The sequence below is a fragment of the Crassostrea angulata genome, chromosome 8, assembly GCF_025612915.1.
Source record: "Crassostrea angulata isolate pt1a10 chromosome 8, ASM2561291v2, whole genome shotgun sequence".
NCBI lineage: Eukaryota > Metazoa > Mollusca > Bivalvia > Ostreida > Ostreidae > Magallana > Magallana angulata.
Genome location: NC_069118.1, coordinates 10,531,039 through 10,545,523, shown reverse-complemented (window position 1 = coordinate 10,545,523; position 14,485 = coordinate 10,531,039). Strand labels below are relative to the sequence as shown.

The following is a 14,485-nucleotide window of genomic DNA, read 5'->3' as shown; positions in this document are numbered from 1 at the left end:
AAAACTAAAATAGCATTTATCTGAACCAAATTGAGATGTAAAGGTAAGTACATTGTTACTATTATAGAAGTGAGTCTCTTGTAGGAGAACAATAGAAAATCGACGACAGAGTGAGAATAGTTCAGAACGGGTCGGGGGATTTAAAAGACCATTACAGTTGAGAGTTAGAATATTTAGACCCATTGTTATTGTGTGATAAATAATTGAATACTATACGAACACGAAAATCATGAGGTCGGAGGTGATTTTAACTGAAGAATACATAAAAGGAAAATAAATGAACACGAAAAGGAAACACATATGTATACAAAACCAGATGAAAATAACAGAAAACATCTATAACAAAACTAAACAAACAGAACATTGTGCTATGAAAGTTTATGAATATATCACCTCTGGGCTCTGGTTGGTTCTGAAGCTGAGGGGCTCACCGGCTGGTCGTGTTTCCGCCTTTTTCGAGTGACTACGGTGAATTCAACATCATCCTCAATAGAGGATTGGGGAACTGGGAGGGACACCTCAGTATCCCCCCACTGGAGGGACACCTCAGTGTCCCTCGAGAGTTTCAGCCCGAACTCCTCAGCCATATTAACATCCTGTAGGGAGGATACACTCCTGGTATCCTCCGCCACCTGAGACTCACGGGTCTCTTGACCACACTGAAGGGATACTTCATCCCTCGAAGGGAGCACCTCAGTGTCCCCCGATGTGTCAACTGTGGGGGAGGGGTTCTCGGACCCCCTCCTCCCTACAGGACTCTCGCGGTCCTCCTGGTTGTCCACGAGAGGGTCGGCTGTGGCGTTAGCCAGACCCTCTTGGGGACCACGAGAGACTCCAGACTGACTAATGGGACCCGTGGGTCCCTCAGCAGGCTTGCCAACTGCCTGCGGGGGAGGGGCCTTACCAACAGGCCTCTCAACCCGCTTTCCACCAGCGGGTCTCTGGGCCGCAGAAGCATAGCTTCTGGGTCCAGGATTTGTATGACCGTAAGGGCACTGGTGCCGCAAATGGCCTAAACCCTCACATCTGAAACAGATGGGGGGTCGGCCAGGGATTGTCATAAGACATCGGTGCCCATGCACCGATGTCAGATAAGGGAGGTGTTTCTGCTCTCCTTCTCGCATGGAGAAGACCACCTCCCTTATCCCCGTGGCCACACCGTTTTCCATGACATGGTTCACAGCCCTGATGTCTCCCTGGGCTGCGAACACATTATTAACTTCCTCATTGGTTACCCATATGGGTAACCAATGTACTCTCGCCCTCACCACTACTCTGTCGCATGCTGCGAATAACAGTGTCAATCCCACTGACTTGCTGTCCATAACCCTCCCGTCAAAATCATCAACCGTACTTCTATCAACAAACGTAACATACCATACGTCCCGCCTTTCCATCAACCACACTGCCAAGACCTCACTGTCCTTGAAAATATCTAACAAAATACGTCTATTAACAGATTGCGTAGCCGTTCTCGTCCCTTTCACCGTGACTTTTAACATCCTTTCCATCATGTTAAGGGGGGTATCCTCTAGATCACCTTCCATATTTAATCTTAGCCAAAAGGCCGAGAAGCGATGCCCATACGCGGGCATGGGACCTGTTTTTTATGGAACGCCAAATTAACATATATTCAAATATTTGTACCTATCTTCAAATAATTGTACCTATCTTCAATTAATTGTACCTATCTTCAAATCATTTGAAGATAGGTACAATTGAATTAAAGATAGGTACAATTGAATTGAAGATAGGTGTAAATAATTATACCTATCTCTAAATAATTATACCTAGGTACAAATCAATTATACCTAGGTACAAATGAATTATACCTAGGTACAAATGAATTATACCTATCTTCAATTCAATTAAAGATAGGTTCAATTGAATTATACCTATCTCTAATTCATTTGAAGATAGGTAAAATTCATTTAAAGATAGGTACAATTGATTTGAAGATAGGTTCAATTCAGACATATCTACAAAGGATTTGAAGATAGGTACAATTCAATTATACCTAGGTTCAATTCGTTTTGTGTATTGTTGAAAATAATGAACGCTCCCTTGAGGACATTTCAACATGGAGGGAAACAAGGGAAGCACCAACAACGAAGATGAAAGAAGAAATATATATGTGTGTGCAATATATTTGCAAAAGGCATCATTTACTTATTAAAATATACATGTATATCAATAAGAAAGCCAAAAACATGTATACCCGAATACCCCAAAAGTGACGGAGTTAGGGTAGTGACGTAGTTAGGGTCACTATATATACCTAAATAAAAAACTGGCTTTATTTTTTTCCATAATTTTATCAAAGAATGTATAATGTAGTTGATAATCACTCTATTTATTAAAGCGGTACCAATTATAATGAGTTTTTGTTTGTTTTAAGGCTCAATCTTTCGAAAAGTTGACAAAATCATATTTATTGCCTATTTTATCATCCCGATCCCGATTTTATTTCTAAGTCACCTTTCTTCAATCTTTTTTTTATTTTTATTTTTTATAAATATATAAAGGTGTTAAGCAGTAATGTCACCTCTGATTTTTCTTTTATAGATCTTTAGGACATCCATTTTTTATTATTATCTCGTGTATATACCGAATGACTTTATTTATAAGTTGTGACGTAACGGAAATGACGTACTATACAGGGAGTATTCATTATTGCCAATATTTTAGTAATTGAAGATAGGTTCAATTCAATTGTACCTATCTTTAATTCAATTGTTACTATCTTCAATTCATTGCATTTGTACCTATCTTCAAATCAATTGTACCTATCTTCAAATGAATTAAAGATAGGTATAATTGAATTGTACCTATCTCTAATTCAATTTGAAGATAGGTACAATTGAATTGAAGATAGGTACAATTGAATTGAAGATAGGTACAATTGAATTGAAGATAGGTACAATTATTTGAAGATAGGTACAAATATTTGAATATATGTTAATTTGGCGTTCCATAGTTTTTGAAATAAAATCATTTTCAAATAAAGTAGTGTTTTACTCCCTGTTTTGTTAAATTCGCATCAATGAGCGAGTCAGGGTGATTGTACGATTTTTTTCCGAAAAGATATAAGTTGTTTAGGGTATTTGCAAAATTATTGTAAACTTAAAAATAACAAAGGGGTGAATTATCAATCGCTATGATGCTTTAATGTAGCAAAGTTGTAAATACGTATTACCTAAGTTTTGCGCGCAGAGTGAGTACTCGCGGTATATACAATCGTTAAGTTACCTTGACTTTGACTGATTAAAACTCATACACACATCAAATCCCCGAGTTTGAATTACCGTCAATCGATGTTTTGAACTAATACTTACCAACTTCCTGTCCTGAAATCACTAATATCTATATTACTTGTTTCTAACTCCTAGTTGTTGTCTACGGCCATATCACGTTGAAAGCACCGGTTCTCGTCCGATCACCGAAGTTAAGCAACGTAGAGCTTGGTTAGTACTTGGATGGGTGACCGCCTGGGAATACCAGGTGTCGTAGACTTTTTCCCCCCTCTCTTTCTCCCACTTTTCATCTTTCTTGACAGTAACATTTTATTTTTTTTTATCGTTCAGAGCACGACAAAGAGTCCAATATGCTGCAGGATTCACTTTTCAATATTTTAACAAACAAGGTATCATCCGAAATGATTCAAAACATAATCATGAATACACAATTACACACACATATAAATACACGTACATATACTATAACATACATTCATTCATCCAATTTAAACGAATATTAGAATATAAAATGCGCACAGATAGAAAAATTGAAAGAGAGAGAGAGGGAGAGGCGGGAGCGAGTGGGGGGGGGGTGGAAGCTGCTAATATTTTGTTATAAAGTGGGCCGTTCCTGGCCCCGAGGTTATAAAACTTTCTTGAGTACGATCTCGTACTCCAAATCGTACTCCGTGCTCCAAATCATACTCGCACTCAAGGTATCGAGGTTATAAACTTTTTCATACTCATACTCGTACTCCGGCTGAGTACAAAACGGCGATTCTCTGAGTAAGCTATGAAGCTTTCTCAAAGTCGTACTCAAGACATTTAATCTAAATAAAACGCAGTGCAAACATATAATATTGTTCATATTGTAACGTTGCTATATTACTAGTATACCTTATAATTTAATCATATTTACATGTATATGAATTAAAATGGAAAGTTTTTACCATTAATGACATATCTAGAATAGATATAATGGAGGTGAATTTAAGAGTAAGGGCGACATGCAACCAAGATTATCAAAATAACTTTTAGATAGTTTACTTCATTAATTAATGTACATATACATGTATATCTCCGTACAAAATACTACCGTTGAATAGCTCGACTTTCTAAGAATTCTGTTTTTATTCAAATACTGCCCATACATCCCATCATTTAAAACAAAGAAATCAATGTACATGTATCGTTATTAATCAATTTCAATCAGATGTACTTGCTGGGTCCCTTTTTTGACTACAGTGAAAATGTAGGTTAGTTCTAAACATTAACAAAGGATGGGGGATGCATAAAAGTCTAAAACTTTCTATTACTTACTTATTAATCAATTATCATTTATGTTGCATGCCACAAAACTTGGAAAGGGAAACATTTTATAGAATAAGCGGTAAATCAGTGGCGGAGTAAAGGAGGTCGCACCCAGCCCCCCCCCCCCCCTTTCCCCACAGCCCTAAAAAAATTGTCCAAATAAAGTTAAATCATACTCCTTCTGGCAAAAAAAATGTACAACTTGCAAGTCTTAATTATCTTTTTTTTTAACTTGGGGGATTTCTCTACATTAGACTGATTTCAATGGTGCAATAGGAAGAAAACGCGTGTGATCAATGGTGTAACTAAACCCTCCCAGAAAAAAATGTATGTAATCAATTGAAAATACATGTACTACTTGTGATAAAATAGCTTCTTCGCATTTTCATGTGAGAGATTTTTCTCTATATAGCTTAGCTGTGGGAATATTCATCTCTTAAATTATTTTATTTCATTAGCAAGTAACTATCTAGATAATTCATATAGTTATTCTTTTTTATCTAAAGTAACGAAATATTTATGTCAAATGCATTAAAATTAACACATGTATTTCGACTTTTAAAGATGAATAGGAAAAGGCTTGCTCAAAAATATCAAATGACGTTACTTAAGATTAAAAATGACACAGTACGTGTATATGTAAATTCTAAACACACATTTTCAAGCCTTGACTAAGTGAGAAAAACTTGAACCATCAATAAAACCCCACAAAAAGGGTTACAGCAACTTTAGTACACAGTTTCCTTGAACACGTTGTTTCGGTTTAAAGTGGTCCTCATAGTGGAAATTTCAAAAATATTTCAATTAGTGAATTTTCTTAAACTCTCGTGCACATTCCCAAAAATATTGAAATGAGAAACTTTACGTGTGTCCTTGGCTTTTGGCATATGTTCATTGATGCAATTCCAACCCCAAACCCCACCCCACCCCTTTAAGATATTAGATGTTTTTTTCTCACAAGAATTAAGGCAAGTACATGTATAGTATGTTGCAATTAAATTGAAATACCCCTATAATTTCTTTAGTGTATACTTTCTGAGTGTGAAAATAAACGGATCTTCTCAGTATTTTTGTGATTTTCCCAAGTATATGTTTCTATTTTTGAATTAAACTCTTCCTGTTTTTCCTAATACAGGAACTGTTCACTAAATATCTTAAAAGATATCCACTTGGGGGCAGTGACTTTCCAGTTTTGTATTGGCGTCGATTCTGGCCTTTTCCTGACATTTAAAATATCAAAATCGTTAAAAAGCCAGGAAAACTAAATATATATCGAACTAAATTCTATGTTGAAATACTCTCTTCATACCCGTGTAAATTCTTACTTCTTTCTTTTATATTCATATCGTTCCTTACAATATAATTATACTTAATCATCACATGCATGAATCACTATCTGAGTCTCATGAGAGAGAGAGAGAGAGAGAGAGAGAGAGAGAGAGAGAGAGATTTGACATAAACACAATTTGTTGATAATTTTACCAATTACACTGGATTTATCGTCTTTGTTGCTCAAAAATTCATAACTTATAGATGCAGACACACCTGCATGCTTGCAGATGAAGAAGGTAATATGTACATGTAAATAATGTGTTACATTTTGTTGATAAATAATTAATCTGAATACATGTACAGTTTGCCTACATGCCAGGACTATTTACATGAATTACTGTTCTCTGTCTTTCTCCAGAGACGTAAATTTTCATCGATCGGCTTTTGGAGCATACTCCAAATAGTACTCAGCGGAGAACGTACTCCAAAACTTTTATAACCTCGGTTTTTAGAGCCGTACTCAGTGGAGCACATACTCGGAGTACGGAGTACGAGTTGGAGTATGAGTATGGAAAAAGTTTTATAACCTCGGGGCCAGATCACGCAAACATTCAGACATTTTGCTCTATTCCTTTGAATCTGAAAGTACATTTTAATGCTGTAATATTTAAAATGATGGGGTCAAAGGAAATTTAATTAAAACCAATTAACAAAGTTGTTTACAAATCATTTATTAGACATGATAACACATTATTTAAGGTATACAATGTACAACTGCAGGGTTTTTTACTAGTGTGTAAGAAACAAAAGTTACTCTATCTTCAGTGACAGAAATCTTAACGGAACAAAGATCAAATAAACACCATTCAAATGTTCAACAACTGTTCAGTTTTTCTGTTTTGAGAAAAGAAAATGTATGATTTATATTTCTATTCTTATAATAAATGATTGAAATTAACTCAACTTAATATAAACATGATAAAGGAGAGCTAAAAAAAAATTTTTTTTACAGATATTTAATTCAACTTTTAGTGTCATTTTATCAACGTTAAAATGGTTTGATTTCTTTGACAAATACCAAACAACGTTTCTCTGATTGTATTCTTATAATGTACACAGTTTGTTTAGACATTAAATGTATAAACATTTGATTCATTGACAATACAATCACTACACTAAAACAGTTTGTTATTATGATGTATAAACATGATAAACAAAACAATGATATTGTTGACATGAACTAAATGGACGTATATTTTATATGCATGAATCTGTAATATAATATAATTAATTACCTTTATGCTAATACATGTTTTATATATCCACACAGTCAGTTTGTCAACATGTAATACATATAAACAATGTTACACTGCTGTGTAATGTTCTAGACATATTGTATTTTCTTCACTTTACCTGTGTCCCACTCAGTCACAAAGAGGTTGTCTCTGGTGTCCACACATAAACCCCGTGGATCACGTAAATGACAGTTGTCAATGTAGCGGAGGAACTGTCCGTCCTGATCCAGGATGTGGATACGGTGGTTGTAATGGTCTGCTGTCAGGATGCGACCCTGGCTGTCTGTTGTGATGCCGAATGGATAGAATGGTTCCTTGGTAGTAGAGGGAGGACCAGTGTAGGTAAACCGGAGTTTCCCGGCCTGATTGACCACCACTACTGCACGGGCTCTCCAGTCTGACACACAGATATCTAGGTTCCTGTTCTCACTGATGTATTTATAGTCACCAGATGAATAGAGAGGTTTTCCTTTGTCGTCGTACTGAATACTTTGTTTCTCTGTGGAGCCAGAGTAACACACAACTTTTGTTGGTAAACCTTCACTCTCCATGACAACCAGGAGGTCACCAGAGGAGGTACTACAGACATGGCGAGGTTTCCACCCCCGTAGACTGATCACTGTCTGTATCTGTGTATTCTTCACTATGTTCAAAGTTCTATCATGGTAATCAGTATAAACTAGATCCCCACTCCTTGTCACTGCTATGTCCCATGATTCGTTCCTTGACTTGGTATAGACTGACTTCACTAGTTCCCCAAGGAGGTTGTACAGTCTCATCTTGTTGTCCCCACCACACGTCCACATCTCCTCATCACTCAGACAGGACACACTGTATAATGGATTTAATTCTCCATACTCGGTGTTTATCTGTGTGATGATCCGTGGTACATCAATGGGCGGTCTGTCTGGGGGAGAGGACTCAGCACCAAGAGATTCCATGGTGTAGCCATGTTCTTCTGTTTTGATAGATGACGCTGACAGAGAACCAAACTGTTGATAAAGCTGTTCTTTGTTGATCTTCTGAGGGGTAAAACTTGGTAAGGAAACTGTGAGTTTAGGAGGCAATCTTCTGAATTCATCATTCCTGGATTTGTAGGCAGAGACACGGCTGACATCATTGGAGTCTAGTAACGTCTTCAGTTCAGTAATGGTCTGTGTGATTTCAGAAATGGTGTGTTTAATTTCATCTTCCTGTTTGTCTAAGACAGCCAGGTGTTTGGTGTCCATTTCCTCCACGTTAGATTTCATGTTTCTGATAATGGTGTTTATTTCTCTGTGCAAGTCTTCTCCATGTTTGTCGATTTCTGTTGTTAATTTCTGGGAGTTTTCATTCAGAGCAGATTTCTGGACTGGGATAATGGATGCAATCTCTTGGTATTTAGGATAAATGGATTTCTCTAATTCTTGTAAATCTTTTTGAATTATTTCTTTCTTGCTGTCAATGTTTTTAGTTATTTCAATAAATTTATGGCCACTGTGTTCTTCAGAGGAAGCACATGTTGCACAAATAGGAATGGCACATTGTTGACAGTAAAGTACACTTATGTTTGAGGAATGTTTTGGGCATTTAGGAGTAGATCCTCTCTTTTCAAATGGCAGCACTTTGTGTTCTTTGGATAGATCGGAGAGATGTTCCCCCACACAGGCTTTACACAGATGTATGTGACAAATGTCACAGTACATAGGGGGGCCCGGGGTCTCACAGAGACGACAACGTAACACATCCTGGGCCCAGCGCTTGTCCATGGTCAGATACTTTTACTCATGTTCTGAAAAAATAAAAAGACTTTTTTAGTTTTTTGTCCATATGACTATTTCTTATAAAACTGGTATTTTTTAAAGAAAAATATTGTTCTTGTTGCAAACAGGACACTTTAGAGCTGAAATGACAAGGAGACATTTAAATTCTTTAAAAACAAAAATTTCTCATAGATATAACTTGTTTAAAGAATGTGACTGACTATTTGAGACATTATATCCCAAACAGGCTATGGTGACCAATTTGGGTGATTGGTCCAACCTGTTAAACCAGGTCCGCAGGACATGTAGGACAATATCATTTAATATACAAATGTCGGCAAGCACTGCTTGCTTTAACTCCAAACACACGGAGTAGTAACTAAATGGCTGCTATTGGTAAAAATAATGCAGTTATTGTCTCTATTCGAAAATTATACCGCTACTAGCTGAAAAAAAAATGGCCAATATAGTAAGTACTTTTCTTCGCACGTTGAACGACATGCCCTTATATTGAAATATTTTAGCTTAGTATAGTAGGTTGACAACCCTTACGGAACAAAACACAAATTTTGACACTTAAATATCAGTCTATTTTTCTATTAAATAAAGAATTTCCATTAAACTAAGCAATTAAATGTCATCGATTTGGACAGTTGTCCAAGCAAACTAGTCTATTGAACTTGATTGCACCATATTTAAAGATAACTCTAAGAGATTGAAGCCACAGATTACTTGATATTAGTACTCTATAAAGTTTGCTGTTCAGAATTTCCCATTTTAATCCTTTATTAAAGAACTGTAAAGATTTTACTTCAAAGAACTTATGTTACTGCTACTATTAGACAACAGCACCGGTTTCTTTTGGAAATATAAAGTTCCTAACTTTAATGAAGTTACTTCCCCGTTATGCATAGCATTAAACAATTATGTTCAGTGTTTCTATATTCTGTTGAATATATGATCAATAGATTTCTATACTATTAAAACTTACATGAACCATGCCAATTGTAAGTATACATTTACTGTCATTGTCAATGAATACCTTGGTCAATATTTTCATCCTTTAGTAAATTCTAATTTTTATGAAAATAAAATAGTTTGGAAAAAAGTAGCTTTTTTTTTAATTTACAATATTTTTTATGCTAATCTTTAATCGTTTGCTTCTGTTACAATGCCAACCGGTCCCAATAACAACTGTTTAAAGTGGTCTTGCATCTCAATTCACCAAAGGGTATCAAAATACGAAATAAGAAGAAAATCGATGACTATGCCTGGCCAACAAATTTTGATATTAACAGTGAATGGGTCTTTAAAACATGAAGAATCAAGCGAAATTTTAAGACAAGTGAAAAGTTGTCAATGTGAAAGCAAACTGGGTTTTCATTTATGTGAACTGTATCCATAATCCATGTCAACCCGTATCAAGTGAAATGGAGTACCCTATATGCAATATTTTGCCCAAAAATGACTAAGTTCAAAAGCTGTTTTTTTTTCTCTAAAATTATCGGAAATCAAAATCCTAGCAATATACACACCTCTAATATGAGTACAATTGATCTGCAAAAGAACAACTTCCTATCTTGAGAACTGTAGGGGAAGTTATCCGTACTATGAGGGTACCCTATATGCAATATTTTGCCCAAAAATGACTAAGTTCAAAAGCTGTTTTTTTTTCTTTCAAAAATTATCGGAAATTAAAATCCTAGCAACATACACACCTCTGATATATGTACAATTGATCTGCAAAAGAACAACTTCCTATCTTGAAAACTGTAGGAGGAGTTATCCTTACAATGACCCATTTGGCAGCCGCCCGCCCGCCATTTTCACAAAAAGACAGTTATTAAATCTAAAAAGTCCACAATCATGACTTCTCAGCTATTTTTTTAATCAAGGCGAGCATGATCTGAATGAAAGGGAGAGCGAGAATTTTCAATGTTTTAAACAAACTTAAATTTACACTATCTGAGGATGCTTCCACACAAGTAACAGCTTTTCTGGCCAATTGGTTTTTAAGATTTTTCTTTATACATAATTTATAAAATCTGGTAGCCCTGCAGGCAACTATGGTGTTTAAGTAAGTTTCTGCCCTTGGTATTCCTGTGTAAAATTTCAACCCTCCTGTAGTGGCCCAACACTACCCCAGGAATCATGATTTAAACACTTGAATCTACAATCCCTGAGTTCTTTCACACAAGCTACAGATTCTCAGACAGATTGGTTTTTGAGAATTAGATTTTTCTCTATAGATTCCAATGTAAAAATTTGAACCCCTATTGTTGCCCCACCCTATTTTCAGGTTTATGAGGGGAAAAAAACCCAAAACAACAACAAATTTTCAATATTTCAAAATCACACCCCCTTTTAAAAGGGTGTACATGTGGCCCAATTTAAATCCCCTTCACCCAATAATGCTTTGTGCCAAGTTTGGATGAAATTGACCTTAAAGTTTTGGAGGAGATGAACATGTGAAAAGTTTACAACAATGACAGACAATGGCCAAATTTTATCAGAAAAAACTTAATTGACAATTACTGGCAAACAACCAAATCTTGCCATGGACCATTTCTCGCAAGTGCAAGTTATGTCATTTTATCACAACATAAAATCATATACGACATATGAAGTAACAATGCACTGGTGAGAAATGGTACTCAGCAAGAATAAGGGGCACGTCAGTAGAGATAAAACACTAGGTTTATATTATCAACTTAATCAGAAAGTAGTTACATGTATTAATACCTACAGTTAACAAATTACAAACCTTTTCACCTCCAACTCAAAATGGCGACAATGCGCTTGGTGTTTTCTCTTCCTGGTTAGGTTTCCTGTATAAAATCACGTGATTGAGTAGTTTCAATACAACACAAAACCAAACATTCCGGGTAACTTTACGAATTGTGCTAGTTTTAATGTTTGACAAGTTGAATTATCAATAGCAGTCACATTAATCTTATTAAATTATCTTATCAGATTAAAAAGATGACTGGATGATTTTAGTTTTATGATATGATAGCCAATAGGCCTAGATATCAAGCTATAGACATTGGAAGGACAGCGACATTTTAAGGATTCTCTCAAAACTAACGTTATTCATAAACTGGTACAGTTTAGGCAAATAATTTCGCCTATTAGATTACAATAAATCTTCAACAATCAGTAATAACATTGATACGTTTAACAAACTACGCACCTCACAAAGCCCTACAACTCAAAATGACGACAATGTCCATGTTTTCTCTTCCTAGTTCGTGTTTACTCTTCCAGGCCCCGAGGTTATAAAACTTTCTTGAGTACGATCTCGTACTTCAAATCGTACTCCGTGCTCCAAATCGTACTCCTACTCAAGATATCGAGGTTATAAAACTTTTTCATACTCCTACTCGTACTCCGGCTGAGTACAAAAATGCGATTTTCTGAGTAAGCTTTGAAGCTTTCTCAAAGTCGTACTCAAGACATTTAATCTAAATAAAATGCAGTGCAAACATATAATATTGTTCATATTGTAACGTTGCTGTATTATACGCTCTAATTTAATCATATTTACATGTATATGAATGAAAATGGAAAGTTTTTACCATTTTATTAATGACATATCTAGATATAAAGGAGGTGAATTTAAGAGTAAGGGCGAACTGCAACCAAGATTATCAAAATAACTTTTAGATAGTTTGCTTCATTAATTAATGTACATATACATGTATAACTACGTACAAAATACTACCGTTGAATAGCTCGACTTCTTAAGAATTCTGTTTTTTGTCAAATACGACCCATACACCCCATCATTTAAAACAAAGAAATCAATGTACATGTATCGTTATTAATCAGTTTCAACCAGATGTACTTGCTGGGTCCATTTTTTGATTATAGTGAAAATGTAGGTTAGTTCTAAACATTACAAAGGATGGGGGATGCATAAAAGTCTAACGCTTTCTATTACTTACTTATTAATCAATTATCATTTATGTTGCATGCCACAAAACTTGGAAAGGGAAACATTTTATAGAATAAGCGGTAAATCAGTGGCGGAGTAAAGGAGGTCGCACCCGGCGTCCCCCCCCCCCAGCCCTAAAAAAATTGTCCAAATAAAGTTAAATCATACTCCTTCTGGCAAAGAAAATGTACAACTTGCGAGTCTTAATTATCTTTTTTTTTAACTTCTCTACACGTTTCAATGGCGCAATATGAAGAAAACGCGTGTGTTCAATGGTGTAACTAAAAAAACCCAGGAAAAAACATTTTGGTTACGCTGTCCTTGGGTTCAAATATGACCAGTCACCCATATACCCACCTTTAAGTAATTGGTTATACTAACTAGTGTTTTAACGACTCTTCCATTGTTATTATAATATAAGCTGGTATATATAGTTATTTTTTATTAAAACTTCATTAATTTACATTGTCCCATTGAACTTGATTTTAAAACTGATTAATTTACAGTCATTCGAAAGAAAAAAAATAAAAGGATATGTTTCTTGGATTTCTACAAGACAGAGGAATTTGATGACTGTAGGTCTTAAATCTACAAACCTTTAAAAATTGTAAATAATTTTATTACTTTAAGTATACCGGTAATCACGAGAAAAAATATCTCAAACGTCTATTTAAAGACTTCCTTTTTACCCTACAAAATCTGTAGAATGCTGGAGCTTCTGGGGCCGGCTTTGCCCCCTGGGTCACCAACAGGACTTTGCCCTGGACCATCTGGAGGCCACAAAGCGGCCTCTCCAGACTCCCTGTCTTATACTGACGCCCCCTCTAACTTCACATTCTGGATCTACCCCTGGAACTAAATATTTTTAAGAGGAGTTGGTGTTGGTGTGTGTGAGTGGGGGGGGGGGGGCGAATCCTACTTCCTGTGGTTTTATCTATACGATTGTTGTTTTGTTTTTTTAATTTTCATAAAAAAGTTACTGTCTGCATGTGGAAAATATTGGCTTATAAATCGCCTTTCCTCTGTAGTGTCAAAAACGATGTGAAATTTAGAGTAATTTTGAACAAGGTTCATTTCTTTTTATCTCGAAATATCGATAATAAAAACCAATTTTGAAAGTTAACAAAAAGCAATCTTACTTGGAAATACAGAAAGTAATCAAGAATCAGCAGTAAGTAATTAAAACGCAGGTTAAAGGGCGTTAGATGTAAACATAAAGATAATATTTTGAATTTTTAAGTTTTGTATTGGCAATTTTTTTAAAATTATGACGTACATATTTGGCTTCCTAGGGGACCATACATACTACATGTAGCTGCAGAGATCTAGATGTGTTCTTTGTCTAATATAGGCCGCAACTTCTTTTTAATTTTACTGCGGGAAGGTAGAGTATCCATTCCGAACCATCTACCAGTATTTGATTTTTATTTTCCAAATATAAAAGAAATTTTATCATGGAACATCACCTACCTTACGATCTTTATTATTTATTTCGAATTAAAACATCGAGAGCATAGACATGTCTAAGTATACGTAAGGTGAAATGCATTGTTTGGTTTAACATTTGATTATAAACGCTCGAATATAAGGATGGTGGGTCCCGGTGACCCCATAGTCTTAAGTATTATATTAGTATCTTTCTACAAATAAAATTTGGTGTTATGACATCAAATTTTATTCTTAAATACACAG

At 35.5% G+C, this 14,485-nt stretch overlaps 1 protein-coding gene and 1 non-coding gene across 2 annotated transcripts; one reads left to right on the top strand and one right to left on the bottom strand.

The window, feature by feature from the left end:
- Window positions 1-3,394: 3,394 nt before the first annotated feature.
- On the top strand, window positions 3,395-3,513 carry LOC128161825 (5S ribosomal RNA). The gene has a single exon (XR_008240430.1). It is a non-coding gene; the product is annotated as a 5S ribosomal RNA (ribosomal RNA).
- Window positions 3,514-6,539: 3,026 nt separating this feature from the next.
- LOC128161558 (uncharacterized) lies at window positions 6,540-12,127 on the bottom strand. Its single transcript, XM_052824868.1, has 3 exons — window positions 12,050-12,127; window positions 11,621-11,684; window positions 6,540-8,885 (listed from the first exon to the last, which is right to left on the bottom strand). Exon 3 carries the CDS (start codon window positions 8,860-8,862, stop codon window positions 7,204-7,206), a length of 1,659 nt encoding a protein of 552 aa, XP_052680828.1. The 5' UTR covers window positions 8,863-8,885; window positions 11,621-11,684; window positions 12,050-12,127; the 3' UTR covers window positions 6,540-7,203.
- Between the last annotated feature and the right edge of the window lie 2,358 nt (window positions 12,128-14,485).